We start from the raw sequence: 15140 nt of genomic DNA, 5'->3' as shown, positions 1-15140 counted from the left end.
AGTGCGAGGGTAGGGAGAAAGGGAAGAGTGCCAGGGGAACGGAAAGGGGAAAGTGCAGTACATGGGAAAGAAGAATAAATACGATAAATAAAACGGCCTGATGGTGGCAAGTGCAAGGTAAGAGCAGACATAAGTGCTGTTAAGGGGACTGAAGGGATACAGAACCAGTCCCTAAGTGCAGGGGGTTGCCAGGGAGGCAGGGCAGGTGTGCAAAAGGCGGGACCTGGCCCCAAGATCAGAAAGGGTGGCCAGGTAACCAGTGCAGAATCGGCAGGGAATTTCAGCAGGGGAGAGAGGCAGAGAAAGCAGAATCAAAGAGGAAGGTTTTGAGGTGTTTCTGGAACCAGAGATGGTTCTCAAGTTTCAGGGAGGCGGGAAGGCTGTTCCAGAGGGAGGCCCCAGCCGAGGAGAGAGATCGACCACCAACTCATTGTTTGGGGAAGCGGCTGACCCTGAGGGAGTTGGAGGCAGATGAGCGAAGAGCCCGAGAAGGAAGGTATTTAGGAAGGGAGAGTTGAAGGTATTGAGGTCCCAGGCCCCAGAAGGCCTTGTGGGCAATGCAGAGGGTTTTGAACTTAATCCCTGCAGCCACTGGGAGCCAGTGCAGAGATTTCAGTCCTGGAGAGATACGATCCCTGAGCTTGAGGCCAAGGACAAGTCTCGCAGTCCGATTCTGGATGAGCTGCAGAGGGCGGAGGGTAGAAGCAGGCAGATTTAGATAGAGGCTGTTGCAATAGTCCAGCTTAGAGAGAACCAGGACTCTGGAGACAGTGAGCTTCTGGGGGAAGGAGAGCAAAGGAAGAATACCTCTGAGGAGGTGCAGCTGGTAGTGTGACTTCTTAGAGACGTCAGAGATGTGAGGAGAGAAGGAGAGTGTGGAGTCGAAGATGACCCCGAGGTTTTTAGCCTTGCAGGTGGCGGAAGGAAGAGGGCCAAGAGAGGCTGGCCAGAGAGCTGAAGGGAAGGAGGGAGAGGGTGTGCCGATGAGTAGAATCTCGGTCTTACTGGCATTAAGGCAGAGGTCATTGGCGGCACACCATTCCTGGATAGCAGATGGTCAGTCAGAGATGAGGGAAGGAGAGGAGGAGGCCGAGGGTAACCTGAAAATGAGCTGGGTATCATCTGCATAGCATTGAAAATTGGGGCAGAGAGCGGCAATGCGGTGGGCAAGGAGTGCCAGGTATTGGTTGAACAGCCAAGGAGAGAGGTTAGAACCCTGGGGGACGCCACAGGTAGAGAAAAAGATATCAGAGAGGAAGGACCCAAGTTGGACCTGGGAGGGTCGGTCGAAGAGGAAAGAAGTCAGCCACGCCGGAGCCTGTGCAGTGATACCCAGGTTATCACGGAGACGGTTGAGCAGGATGGCATGGTTGACGGTATCAAAGGCAGAAGAGATATCAAGCAAGATAAGGACACACGGGGTGTTGGAGTCAAGGTTGGAGAGAAGGTCTTCACGGATGTTCAGGAGAGCAGTTTCTGTGATTCTGGCAGCCCTGAAGCCAGACTGATGGTCATGAAGACAACCAACAGATTCGGTGTGGAGATTAAGATGGAAGATGGCCAGTTTCTCCAGGAGCTTGCCCAGGATGGGAGTGATGGAGATTGGGCGATAGTTAGCGGGGCAGAGGGTTTCTTAAGAAGAGGGTGCACAAGGGAGTGCTTCAGGGGGGATGGGAAGACTCCAGTGGCGAAGGAGTGATTGCAGAAATCAGCCAGGGCAGGAGGCAGGGAGTCGATGTGGTCCTTGATAGTTTTGGAGGAACAGGGGTGAACCTGTTTTGACGAGACTTTCATAGATCGGACTTGTCGAGAAACCTTGTCTGCAGAAAAAAGGGGTAACGAAGAGAGGGAGGGTGGGGGGGGTGAAAGCAGAAGGGCCAGAGGGAGAGCAGGGGATAGAGGGAGGGAGTTGATAGGAGGAGAGTGAGGCCAGGATGTCCTGAGTTTTGGAAATTAAGTGGGAAGCCAAAGCCGTGCAGAGGGCCTGGGAAGGGACAGGAGAGGTAGAGACTGCAGCAGGATTGGCCAGTTCCTTGCAGATTTTAAAGAGTTCAGCCGAGTTGTTAGATGCCGCAGAGATCCGGGCTTGGATAAGGCCCTTTTCCCTCTCTCCCTCTCTCCAGGCTTTTTCACTCATCCAGGAAACTCACTTCTAGGTGTTTTTACTTTTTCTGCTCCATGTCGAAACCTCGGCTTTTTACCTTTATCCTGGTCACTTGAATCTAGTTGGTGGATTTGCTGTGTGTTGAAGTTGGCATTGTGCTTCTCCCTCACCCGCTCTCAGGCCTCCCTCTGTCCGTTTCTCCCCTTCCCTCACACTCTCCTACTTCTCTCCCATTCACCTGATGAGGGCTCTTGACAAGTTTGCCCTATTGAAGTCTCATCCAAACAAGGGATCCCCTGCCCCTCCAGAAATATCAAGGACAACTTTGACCCTTGTTCCGGCCTTGGATGATTCTGCGATCACTCCTTGCCACTGGCTTCTTCCCGCTACTCCCCAGCACTCCCTTGTGCATCCTCTCTTCAATAGTGCAAATGAACCTGTTCACGTGCACTTAATGTACCCTTCCCCTCCCTCCCACTTGAGCTTAGTCCTCTCATCCCCTACCTACACTTCCCCTCCTCCCCCTCTCCCCACTTGTCTGTTACTGCACTCGCACAATCCGAATGTCTCAAGACCTAGTAGGAATGTTTTTGGTTTTTTCTTCCCTGTACCACCCGCCCCCCACACCCACTTGTCTTGATGCACTTGAAACACCATTTTGATGTACAGGTGCATTATGAATATCCAATAAATAAATAATAAATACTCATTTTCTTTTCTCTTAAGTGAGCAAGGAATGAGGATACGCCATTTGAGCCCAGCCACACATGCTGCGGCGCCACTCAGTGGCTATTAGTATGGGTTCACCTACAGTTAGAGCTGCGTGAGCAAAGCAGCGTGGGTATACATATTTGGGCAAATGCAAGCTTTCAGCTTCAAAAAATTGTCACAGGGCAGTGATATTTCATATATAGCTTCTGTAAAACAAAGCCAACAAAATGGAATGACTGCACATATATGGCGCCATAGGGTAGCCTCATGACAGCAGTTGTGGGAGTGCGGAGGGAGTAAGCATGCTACACATTCTCCCAGGAGAAGTGGGAACCAAAGGGGGAGTTCTGCCTCCAGGTCAGGGGATTCAAAATGTTCTGCATAAGCTCATAGGACGCAACAGATGCCAGAGACGCCGCCTCGCACAGGATGGCTCCCAGACTTCAGACACAAAACGATGTCACTGTAAAAAGGGATGTGGACTCCAAGAGTAAGGAGGGCAAGTTTATGTTTTCATGTTATTGAGCATTTGTAAGGCGCTTATACAGCAGAATTATGTTTCAAAGTGCCTCAAGGCTAAATTATGTGTTACTACTGACTTCTGCAATTGTATTCGCTCTCCACTCTTGCTTCTACACTCTTTTTGACTGCTTACTCTCTTTTCTCTCCTCCTTTCCCTTCTCCCTTTTTCTATCTCCCCCTTACTTACTTCTATGCAATTGCTCTATCAGAATTGTCCCTGGACCTAATATGAAAGCAACCTTGTCTGTTTTCTCCACCCTCCCATTACTGTTTTTTTCCTCCCCACGACCCCTCCAGCACTATCTGAAATGTCGTCAGGCCTAGTATGATAGTCGCTTGTTTTGTTCCTCCCCTCCCTTTCTGCACCCCTCTCCCTCACCTTTTGTTTTTCTCCGGCTCTACCAGAAATGTCGTCAGGCCTAGCACGGTCATCGCTTGTTTTGTTCCTCCCCTCCCTTTCTGCACCCCTCTCCCTCATCTTTTGTTTTTCTCCGGCTCTACCAGAAATGTCGTCAGGCCTAGTACGGTAGTCGCTTGTTTTGTTCCTCCCCTCCCTTTCTGCACCCCTCTCCCTCATCTTTTGTTTTTCTCCGGCTCTACCAGAAATGTCGTCAGGCCTAGTACGGTAGTCGCCTGTCTGTTTCCATTTCCTTCCCACTCTCACCCTCCCATCCTTATCTATGTCTTAGCTCTTGCACTATCTGAAATGTCGTCAGGCCGAGTACGATAGTTAATTTCACATACTTACTGTTCATGGCCTGTAAGAATGTCATTGTATTTTCCATTGTTCCCTCCCTTGCCTTGAAGCGCTTTGAAACACATTGGCCCTCATTACGACCCTGGCGGAAAGCGAAAAACGATGGCGGAAATGCAATACCGCCATCGAATAGCGCTCGGTGCGACTATGACCCGTCACCGCAAAGTACGAAGCCATTAGCGACACCGTAGTGAACGCCAACGCTAACTGCACCAAGCACGCGCGCGCGCGCCATGCCAAACCGCAAACACCACCATGGCGCAAGGGTACGCCAATTCCGACCCTAGCGGACATGTACCTAACGCCATCAGGCATGGCGTAATGTACCATTCCGCCATGGCGAGAAGTACGGCATCGCGAATCAACCGTAAACAGCCCCACTGAGTGCCTGTACACCGCTCCCTGCCCACAAAGTACAACTCCCCGTAGGTGCAATGAAGTCACAATGCAACCATTGAAATGTACAAGTCACCCATGCATGCCAACGAACAAAAGAAACACAAGAGGGGCCAATGGGAGCTGCAGGGCACAGATGGCACGAATACAGAAGCCATCCCAATGGACATGACCACAGTCCCCCACCAAGAAACGCACGCAAACACAGGCACCTGTGACCAGCAATATTCCGAAAATCACATCATTCCACCAGTCCACCTGGCTGACCGGCATCTGTTACACAAAACCCAATCCCCCGCCCCTGAGCATGACAACATTCAAACTGTCATATAGGCAGCCCCCATCCCTGACCTCACGGGCTTAGTAGGCAAACGCGCCCAGTACAGTACCACGCAACTAAACCCCGAAGCTGGAACCCAATGCAGATCTCCTCACAATACATCGCCCCCCAAATAGGCATATGCCACATCACTTGCAAAGAAAAACGCTACACGGGCCAAATCAGAATAGAAATTCATGCACATCAAAGTCACCAAGCCCATACAGCCATCAGGCCATGAACTCCAAAACACTAATCACCATTGTGGGCTGCATCCGCAAGAAATGACCAGCCACTACTTGTGTGTCGCCCTGTTCCCCCATGGTACACAGAGCCACATTCACGTACGAAAAGGCAACATGGAAGCGCACAGAACCGCAGGGCCGTCCCAATGGGGAGGCACTAGTCCAGCTGAAAGGCCGAAATGTTGCTCCGAGCCACCAGTACTGCGTAAGGGCATGTGGGCCATTGGCGATCGTCCCATAAGATCGTAATGCTGCTCCACTGATTAACACGAAGCAGCAGGTGTCGGGAGTAAAATCCATCTGCAGGAGTGGCATACAGATGGCAGTGGCAAAAGGGGAGGAGATACCTGTCAACCAAAAGAAAAGAAAAAGAACAGAATGGCCATCAGAACTACATTCGAACAACTCACTTCAATGATCACACGAAATTCACAGCCATATGCATGCTAGCCCACTCAAAAGGATCATCACCACCCCAAAACCACTTGCGACTCATAACCATCTATATCGAGGTGCAAACACCATCACAAACGAGTGTACCTGTGCATGCGTCTGTCAAAACAGAATCCATCAGATGGGAATGTTAACGTGCATGGACACAAGTGTCTGAGGGCGCCTCGAGACAGGGAGGGCTCAACAAGGCCAGATAGACGATGGTCCCACTATGGCAGCCCTGCATCACATAGCGTAGGGGAGGCGGATAGATCCCAAGAAGCCCTGTACATGGCAAACTCTGTATCAAATCACCTGCCCATGCATCCATTCATCATTCCCTCATCCCGGGATCAAAACGCCTGAATAATTACTCACATAACATTAGAAACATCCATTGAGTCTGTGCGTTATGCAGCCTGCAAAATCCACAGTGCCCCAGCCCGTAATTCCAGTGTTGTGAAGTAACATGTATTTGGGAACGGCCGGCCTCATCGCCCACGTAGCTATTGCGCATCCCAAACTATTCATATCAATCATTGCTCCCTCGCCATGGGCCCTGTCTCAAGGACATTGAACAATAGAACGTTATATTTGCAGTCAGACCTGTGGGCATCTCCTCGCTGCTAGCTGGAAACCGAAAGCGCCGCCCTTCGAATTCCTCATTTGCAACACCACGTCGGAAAGGCATCTGTGGCCGTTTGAAATCACTAATTATTCCATCGAGTGCGGCTGTGTGTGAAAATGGCAACTGCCTTCACCCACGAATGGGACGCCCCGCCCGTCGTTGCAACTCGGTACAGTGATGCATGAGGGCCCACCGTTACTCGAGTACTACGTTCCACTGACCCTTCACAAGTCTGTTCGCGACTGCACAGATAGTATGGGAAACAATGGGACCACAGCAGAATGAACATATCAACCAATCTTACACGGCCATCGGGTACAAATACATGATAGCAATAGCAAGATACCATTCCCCGAATTGCAGCGTTGTGCGCGTGACGTGCTCGGCCAAAGGGGAGAGCAGTTTGCACAGGTGGAATGAATCACCACAGGTGGAGGCCATACAGCCTGAAAACACATAAATTGCACAGCCAGTCTCCTCCCACAACCACACCGAAATGCTACCGGCAGGACTCGCGATGTTGGCCCTGGGGGACCTGATAGCACTGCAAGTGCTCCAACTCCAAGAAGAAGACGAACACCAACTACAACCAGCCGCACTGAGGAGACGCAGGAGGAGGAGGAGGCCAAGGCAGGGCCAGCAAGGCCCACCAGCACAGCCATTACCACCACGCAGGCAGCCCGCAATACCACGCCTCTGAGCACATCCGTTCAACCTCACTGATGAGCAGATCCACACCCTCTACCGTCTGGACCGGGACACCATAACCGCCATTGTGGACATGACACAGGCTGACCTTGTCAGCATGATAGATAGCCCAACCGCCATCCCACCCCTACTGAAGGTGGTGTCTGTACTCCACTTCCTGGCCACAGGCACCTACCAGCACACAGTCGGACAGTTGCATGGCATTTCTCAGCCACTGTTCTCACGGACACTATTGCAAGTGCTCGATGCCCTCCTGCAGCACGCAGACGACTACATCTCCCTACCACGCTCGGAGCAGGAAATTACCAACACGAAAGTGGGATTCCATGCACTTGCCGGCATACCGGGTTGCATTGGTGCCATCGACTGCACCCATGTTGAATTGGTCGTCCCACATGCCATGGAGGCCCAGTACCGCAACCGAAAACAATTTCATTCCCTGAATGTACAAATGGTGTGTGACTCCAACAGGATCATTACACATTGTTGTGCCCGATTCCCTGGATCAACCCATGATTCTATGGTCTTGAGGAACTCTACAATACCACGCTACATGGAGCGACACGCAGGGAACAGATCCTGGCTACTCGGTGAGTCTCATTACATGCATGATGATGTGGGGTATGTGAATTGGCAATGACCTGGCAGGAAGGGGGGGGGGTGTGCGTACGTATCAATGGCATTCCACATCATACGTTTCTCGTCCACATACAGGTGATGCTGGATATCCACTGAAGAGATGGCTCCTCACACCAGTCCGGAACCCACGGGACCAGCATGAGGAGGACTACAACCATGCCCACTCACGTACCCGTGTAGTCATAGAACAGGCATTCGGCCTACTGAAGGGCCGTTTCCGCTGCCTCAGCAGGTCTGGCGGGGCACTCCTGTACCGCCATGAGAAGGTTGCAAAGATGGTGATGGCATGTGTCATGCTCCACAACATGTGCGTACGTAGAAATGTGCCCATGCCCCCTGACGCAGAACTGCAAGCACCTGATGATGGTCATGATGAGGGTGGGGATGTGGCAGCACCTCATGGAGTCTGCGAGGCACCGGAGGCCCGTGACATTCGTCAGCATCTCATTGATGTATGCTTCTAGCACTCACGCCTGGTGGCTGATGCATGGACACGGGACTCGTGGCACTGCGTGTGTCTGGGACATGCACAATATGGACTGTACGCCTATGATGGCCTAGTACACAAAGATCAATGTCCACACATCTCATTGGTTGATCGTGCACTTTTTATGGCATATGTGATGTCATGTTGAACACCCTATCGACCCGCCACCCAAGTGAGCCCAACACACCCCCTCCACCCTCCTACCTCCCCCTCGAACACCAGTGTCCAAAGATGCTCATTGTCAGTGGGCTGTCGCTATTGCATGCCCCCTCTGCGGGTATCAGGGGCACCCCTGCCTGTGGAGCGCAGGTTCCTTCCAGATCTACGTTGGGGGCTGCCCTGGACGGAACTTGCAACGGATGATGTGTCTGCCTGCTCACGTCCATGCATGTCCCTAAGGGTTTGCGAGAGCTCAGTGAGCACACGGCGCACTGCGGCAAGTTCGGCACATACGTCCTTGGCCGTCGCATGCAGTTCCCCCCTGAGGCTCTCGGTGCTTCTCTCCATTTGGACTCTCAGGCTCTCGGTGCTACTCTCCATTTGGACTCTCAGGCTCTCGGTGCTACTCTCGATTTGTGCCCTAAGTGTCTCAGTTGATGTTTCTATGTCTGCCTTAGTGCCCCCACATTCATCAGCATGGTCCTTGAGGAGCGTGGCCAGTTGCTGCTGTTGTTCGATCAACTGGTCGAGGGACTGTTGCCTCTGCTGGGCCATGGCCATTTGCGGGGGTGTCACAGAGGGGCTGTTGTCCTCATGTTGCCTTGCCACAGGGCTTGTGGGGGATGGCCAGTCGTCGTCTTGTGGGTGCCCCTGCGTGGTATCCTCATGTTGTACGGGATGGGACAGACAGGGGGATTGGGACAGGTCATGGATGGATCTGACTTCGGCATCCCCGTTTTCTGTGTCCGAGCATGCTGCCATCAATGGGGTGTCACCTATGGTGCTGCTGCCACCAGAGGCAGTGCCTTCTGTGGCATCCATTGGGGGGACCTGTGGTGGTGGTGTTGTGGGCATGCTGGCTGCTGGGGTGCCTGTTGATGTTCCCTCCTCTGTGCTGCCACCTGATTTGTGCTGCTGCCGTGTCTTGATGCGTGCAGCTGAGGTGGAGGGTCTCTGGCCGTTGGTCTTGGCCCTCTTTGCAGGTGTGCTGGTAGGGGTGTCCTGTAGCTCGTCGTTTGGATCGGACCCTGTGGTGGAGTAAAGGAGGGCGAGGGTTATTGATGGGTCTGTGGGAATTGGAATGGCATTGTATCACATGCATTGGGGTGGTACCTGAGGGTGATTTGGGTCGGGGCCTTGGAGGTGCTTTGATTTGTGTGTGGAGTGAGGGTGCAGTTGTTTGGCAGCCTGCAGTTAGGGTGTGCCTGCTGCACGTGTAGTGCGTGTATTAGGGGTTTTTAATTATTTATGTATTTATTGTGGGTTTTAACGTGCGCTATCAGGCCGATGTGTGTGGACGTTCTCCTGGACATGTGTTTCTGTTGCACTATGTGGACGCATGGTACTTCACATGGATGGACTGTGTGGATTTGGCATTGTTTTATCTGGCCCACCTACCTGAATCTTCGGATGTCTGCACTCCTTTCTCCATCCCTCCGACTCCCTCTATGCTCTCCATTCCGATGGTGGAGGCACAGATTTCTTCCCAGGGGGTCAACTTGATGGGTGATTCAGGACCTCCCCCGGTGGCTGTGGCAATGTTGCGGTTGGCAGAGAGTATGCTGCGGACGCGTATCCGCAGGTCGTCCCATCGCTTGCGGCATTGCTGTGGGGTGCGGGGTGCGGTCCCCACCGCACTTACCCGCTGTGCCACCAGAGCCCATATGGCCTTCTTGTTTGCAAGTGCCGTCCTGGTCATTTGCGTGCAGAAGACGACGGCAGCATTCTCCTGGAGGGTCTCTGTTAGCACGGTGAGTTCCTCACGGGAGAAGTGGACCTGCCGCTTGCGGTCGCACGCTTTCTTCGCTACTTTTCCCATTTTTCTTGGTTTCGCTAGGGTGGTTGACGGGTTGGGGTGTGTTTCAGGGTAGTGATTTTAGTGGTTGTGTGGTTTTAGTGTATTTATAGGTGTACGCCGGGATGTTTCCCGTTCCGGCCCCATGTTTTAACTTCCGTTTCCGTATATTTCCGGGCACCGTACTTTCCGGTAGGCGCACACTGCGGTGACCGCTAAGAGGGGTGGCGGTATTGCACCTAGGGCGCCGTACGGCGGCGGTGTGGGCCGTTTTGGGGTCATTTCCGCCATCGCGGACTTTGCACTTCCGCCATGCCGTGGTGCTCGTGCCCGATGGGTCGGAATGGGCCGCACTTTGCTCCTTCGTGCAATGGCGGAAACGCTATTTACGCTGTGGCGGTCCGGTCAGTCGCTTTCCGCCAGGGTCGTAATGAGGGCCATTGTGTATAGGCGCTATATAAATAAACAATCATATCATATCATATCATATCAAATTATAAGGGAACAAGGGGAGAGAGAAAACATTGGCAAAACAGTAACTATACAGTCGTGGTCTTCTAGGCCTTGCAAATGCAGTGAAAAGTGCGGGAAGTAGGGATGGGTGGGCTGGCGGAGCAAGGAAAGGACAAGTGCTGGAGGGCGGCCCGGGAGGGAAGTGCCAAGGGGAGCCAACGGGGAGACCTCCGACTAAGTGCTAGTGAGGGTGACTCCCAAGCAGGGGCCACAGGAGCAGTGCAGTGGGGGGCCGGGGGTGCTGCATCGACTCGGTAGAAGGGCCTGGGATCCTGCGAGATTCATGAGGACCAGGCCACTGGTCTCATCGGCAGCGGGTGATTAGCAGGGAAGGGAAAGAGGGAAAGAGGTAGAGAAGAGCAGAGTTTTGAGCAGTTTTCGGAACTTAAGGAGGTCCGGCTCAATTCTGAGAGGGGCAGGGAGGCTGTTCCAAAGGGAGGCACCAGCCGTGGGGAGCGACCTGCCCCCCACTCTCTGCTTGGAGAAGCGTTTGACACTCAAAGAGTTAGAGGGGCGGAGGGCCTAGCATGGAAGCGTTTAGGGAGGGAAAGTTGGATATAGCGGGGTCCCAGGCCATTGTGGATGGTGCAGAGGGTCTTGAATCTGATCCTTGCAGCCTCGGGGAGCCAGTGGAGAGATTTTAGGGCTGGAGAGATGGTTAACTGGTGGGGTTGGGGTGAGGATCAGAGTTCTACTAGTCCTACTCTCAGTTGGACAGCGGGCTGGATGGATGTCACTTACTCATCAGAGCTTTGTGTGTTGTTGTCCACTTACACACAGAGAAGTGGGGTAGGTTTGGGTAGTGATGCTTGTGGTTGTAACATAAATACTACTAGTGACTTTCTGGCTGGTGGGTGTAACGTCAGGATGAGTTATAATGAGCAATTGACCTACTACTGCCCGGTGTTCGAGTCCTGTTACTTGCATTTTAGAACTGCGGTAAGGCACAGAGGAGCGCCTCCCGCAAGGGCACGGAGCAGCCCGGACAATGCTTTCAATTTCCTCCCTGAAAGCGGGAGCAGTTTCCTCCAGGTTCTCCCCGCTGCACGGGAGACACAAGCAGAGGAATGCAGGCTCACCCCGCTGCACTGAACTTGCAAACATCAGGTGTGCTTTGCTACACGGGAGCTGCATTCATGAGCATTTTGCAGGTGCTCCGGTGGAGGGTCTGAGGCCAAAGCTATGGCCTTTGCCAACGCCTCTCAGATTGACACGCTCGATGCTTGCATTGCTGTCCTCAGTGTGCTTCCACTCCTCTCACCATCACCCACCATGCGTGCTCCAGAGATCAGCATGATAACGCCCATAAATGATGTCACAGCTGCGCACAGGATCCATCATGCAATAGTGAGTGCAGCCAGCTGAGGGTGTGAGAATAAACATGGTCACTGTAACCGCAACATTTTTACAGAAATAGGGATAGTAACCAATTTGTTCTACTCTGGAAAAGATGTTTAAGTACAAGACATTGACAAGAAACACCTCCAGCTGCACCAAAGCACACCACAGACCCCCCACCCCCTCCCATGCCCTCCAGCGGCACCAATGCACACCACCGACCCCCCCACCCCCTCCCATGCCCTCCAGCGGCACCAATGCACACCACCGACCCCCCCACCCCCTCCCATGCCCTCCAGCTGCATCAATGCACACCACAGACCCCCCACCCCCTCCCATGCCCTCCAGCTGCATCAATGCACACCACAGACCCCCCCACCCCCTCCAGCGCACCAATGCACTCCACAGACCCCCCACCCACTCCCATGCCCTCCAGCTGCACCAAAGCACACCACAGACCCCCCACCCCCTCCCATGCCCTCCAGCGGCACCAAAGCACACCACAGACCCCCCCACCCCCTCCCATGCCCTCCAGCGGCACCAATGCACATCACAGACCCCCCAACCCCTCCCATGCCCTACAGCTGCACCAAAGCACACCACAGACCCCCGCCCCCTCCCATGCCCTCCAGCGGCACCAAAGCACACCACAGACCCCCCACCCCCTCCCATGCCCTCCAGCGGCACCAATGCACACCACCGACCCCCCCACCCCCTCCCATGCCCTCCAGCGGCATCAATGCACACCACAGACCCCCCCCACCCCCTCCAGCTGCACCAATGCACACCACAGACCCCCCACCCCCTCCCATGCCCTCCAGCTGCACCAATGCACACCACAGACCCCCCACCCCCTCCAGCTGCACCAATGCACACCACAGACCCCCCACCCCCTCCAGCTGCACCAATGCACACCACAGACCCCCCACCCCCTCCCATGCCCTCCAGCGGCACCAATGCACACCACCGACCCCCCCACCCCCTCCCATGCCCTCCAGCTGCATCAATGCACACCACAGACTCCCCCACCCCCTCCAGCGGCACCAATGCACACCACAGACCCCCCCCACCCCCTCCCATGCCCTCCAGCTGCACCAATGCACACCACAGACCCCCCACCCCCTCCAGCTGCACCAATGCACAACACAGACCCCCCACCCCTTCCCATGCCCTCCAGCTGCACCAATGCACGCCACAACCCCCACCCACCCCTCCCATGCCCTCCAGCGGCACCAATGCACACCACAGACCCCCCCCCACACCCCCTCCCATGCCCTCCAGCAGCACCAATGCACACCACAGACCCCCCACCCCCTTCCATGCCCTCCAGCGGCACCAATGCACAACACAGACCCCCCACCCCTTCCCATGCCCTCCAGTTGCACCAATGCACGCCACAACCCCCACCCACCCCTCCCATGCCCTCCAGCGGCACCAATTCACACCACAGACCCCCCCCACACCCCCTCCCATGCCCTCCAGCGGCACCAATGCACACCACAGACGCCCCACCCCCTTCCATGCCCTCCAGCAGCACCAATGCACACCAGAGACCCCCCTCCCATGCCCTCCAGCTGCACCAATGCACACCACAGACCCCCACCCCCTCCAGCGGCACCAATGCACACCACAGACCCCCACCCCCTCCCATGCCCTCCAGCGGCACCAATGCACACCACAGACCCCCCACCCCCTCCCATGCCCTCCAGCTGCACCAAAGTACACCACATACCCCCACCCACTCCCATGCCCTCCAGCTGCACCAATGCACACCACAGACCCCCCACCCCCTCCCATGCCCTCCAGCTGAACCAATGCACACCACAGACCCCCCACCCCCTGCCATGCCCTCCAGCGGCACCAATGCACACCACAGGCCCCCCGCCCCCTCCCATGCCCTCCAGCTGCACCAATGCACACCACCGACCAGCACCCCCTCACATGCCCTCCAGCGGCACCAATGCACCCTACAGACCCACCCACCCCCTCCCCCTCCCATGCCCTCCAGCTGCACCAATGCACACCACAGACCCCCAACCCCTCCCATGCCCTCCAGCTGCACCAATGCACACCACAGACCCCCACCCCCTGCCATGCCCTCCAGCGGCACCAATGCACACCACAGGCCCCCCGCCCCCTCCCATGCCCTCCAGCTGCAGCAATGCACACCACCGACCCCCACTCCCTCACATGCCCTCCAGCGGCACCAATGCACCCCACAGACCCACCCACCCCCTCCCATGCCCTCCAGCTGCACCAATGCACACCACAGACCCCCACCCCCTCCCACACCCTCCAGCTGCACCAATGCACACCACAGACCCCCACCCCCCCATACCCTGCAGCTGCACCAATGCACACCACCGACCCCCACCCCTTCACATGCCCTCCAGCGGCACCAATGCACCCCACAGACCCACCCACCTCCGCCCATGCCCTCCAGCAGCGTTGTAAAACTTAATAGAAACTATTGCGCAAAACTATTGCGCTGTTTTGCTAAAGTGTTCCCCATAAGATACTGCAGAGGTTCTTTCGCAATAGAAATGCTTCAGTTGGGGTGCAGCGGCGCAGTGAACGGACTCTGCATCATGGAGGGAGCAGGCTGCTTGTTATAGATTGGGGGGGGTCTCAATCTTACATATATTAACCACACTGTAACGCAGCCCCCCAAAGTGGAAAAATAAATGTACTGAGCAGCATGGAAACAAAACAAACTCAACATTGAACAACTCTCCTCCCAACAGTCACAGTTCCACTGGCTGCTACAAAATGGCGGCCTCATAACAGGCATTTCACTGTGATGCTTTCTTGCCCAATCACGGAGCAGGTAATAGACGCACTGCTGCAAGAGCTCAGTGACTCAGCGAAAGCTCTCTATCGCCAGACCCAAAAATGGTTTGCAATCGCTGAAGCCCAAGCTCTTCTTTTCTCTCCTCATTTACGCCCTCAAAGAGCTTAGCACAAGCCGTGCCGGAAGAAGGCGAGAGCGGGGCCTTCACCCGAGAGCTTCTAGGGCTGTGACTGGCCACCCAACCACCCCAAACGGTTCCCAGTGATCGAGCCCGCCTGCCGCACTCGCAGGAGAGTTGAAGTGTCCATGGGAGCAGCAATACCCAAGGAGATCTGTGAGTGAGTGAACATATCAATATGAAGGTAGGCCGCTTACCAGGGGTGGCGGGAAGCCTGCTCACACGTGTATCTTTTACCAGGGTCTTTTTCCATCAATCGGCGAATAAAATCTTTAGCTGCAATAAAGAATTTTTTTAAAAATCACATTTTTGCATATTTAAAAAAAACAAACATGCATATTTAAAAAAACAGCCTTATGGACAATGCAAAGGGTTTAGAATTTGATCCTTGCAGTCACAGGAAGCCAATGGAAAGACT

At 54.6% G+C, this 15140-nt stretch overlaps 1 protein-coding gene across 1 annotated transcript in view; it reads right to left on the bottom strand.

Moving 5' to 3' along the window:
• The window catches only part of CAMK1D (calcium/calmodulin dependent protein kinase ID), a 1232225-nt gene that overhangs the window by 147709 nt on the left and 1069376 nt on the right, over window positions 1-15140 (bottom strand). The window contains exon 8 of the mRNA XM_069627792.1: window positions 14920-14998. Coding sequence (XP_069483893.1) covers window positions 14920-14998 — 79 coding nt within the window. The remainder of the gene's footprint in view (window positions 1-14919; window positions 14999-15140) is intronic.

Source organism: Ambystoma mexicanum, chromosome 12 (assembly GCF_040938575.1).
Source record: "Ambystoma mexicanum isolate Mex_15411 chromosome 12, UKY_AmexF1_1, whole genome shotgun sequence".
NCBI lineage: Eukaryota > Metazoa > Chordata > Amphibia > Caudata > Ambystomatidae > Ambystoma > Ambystoma mexicanum.
Note: the sequence above shows the minus strand (reverse complement) of the source record. Positions and strands in the feature narration are given on the sequence as shown.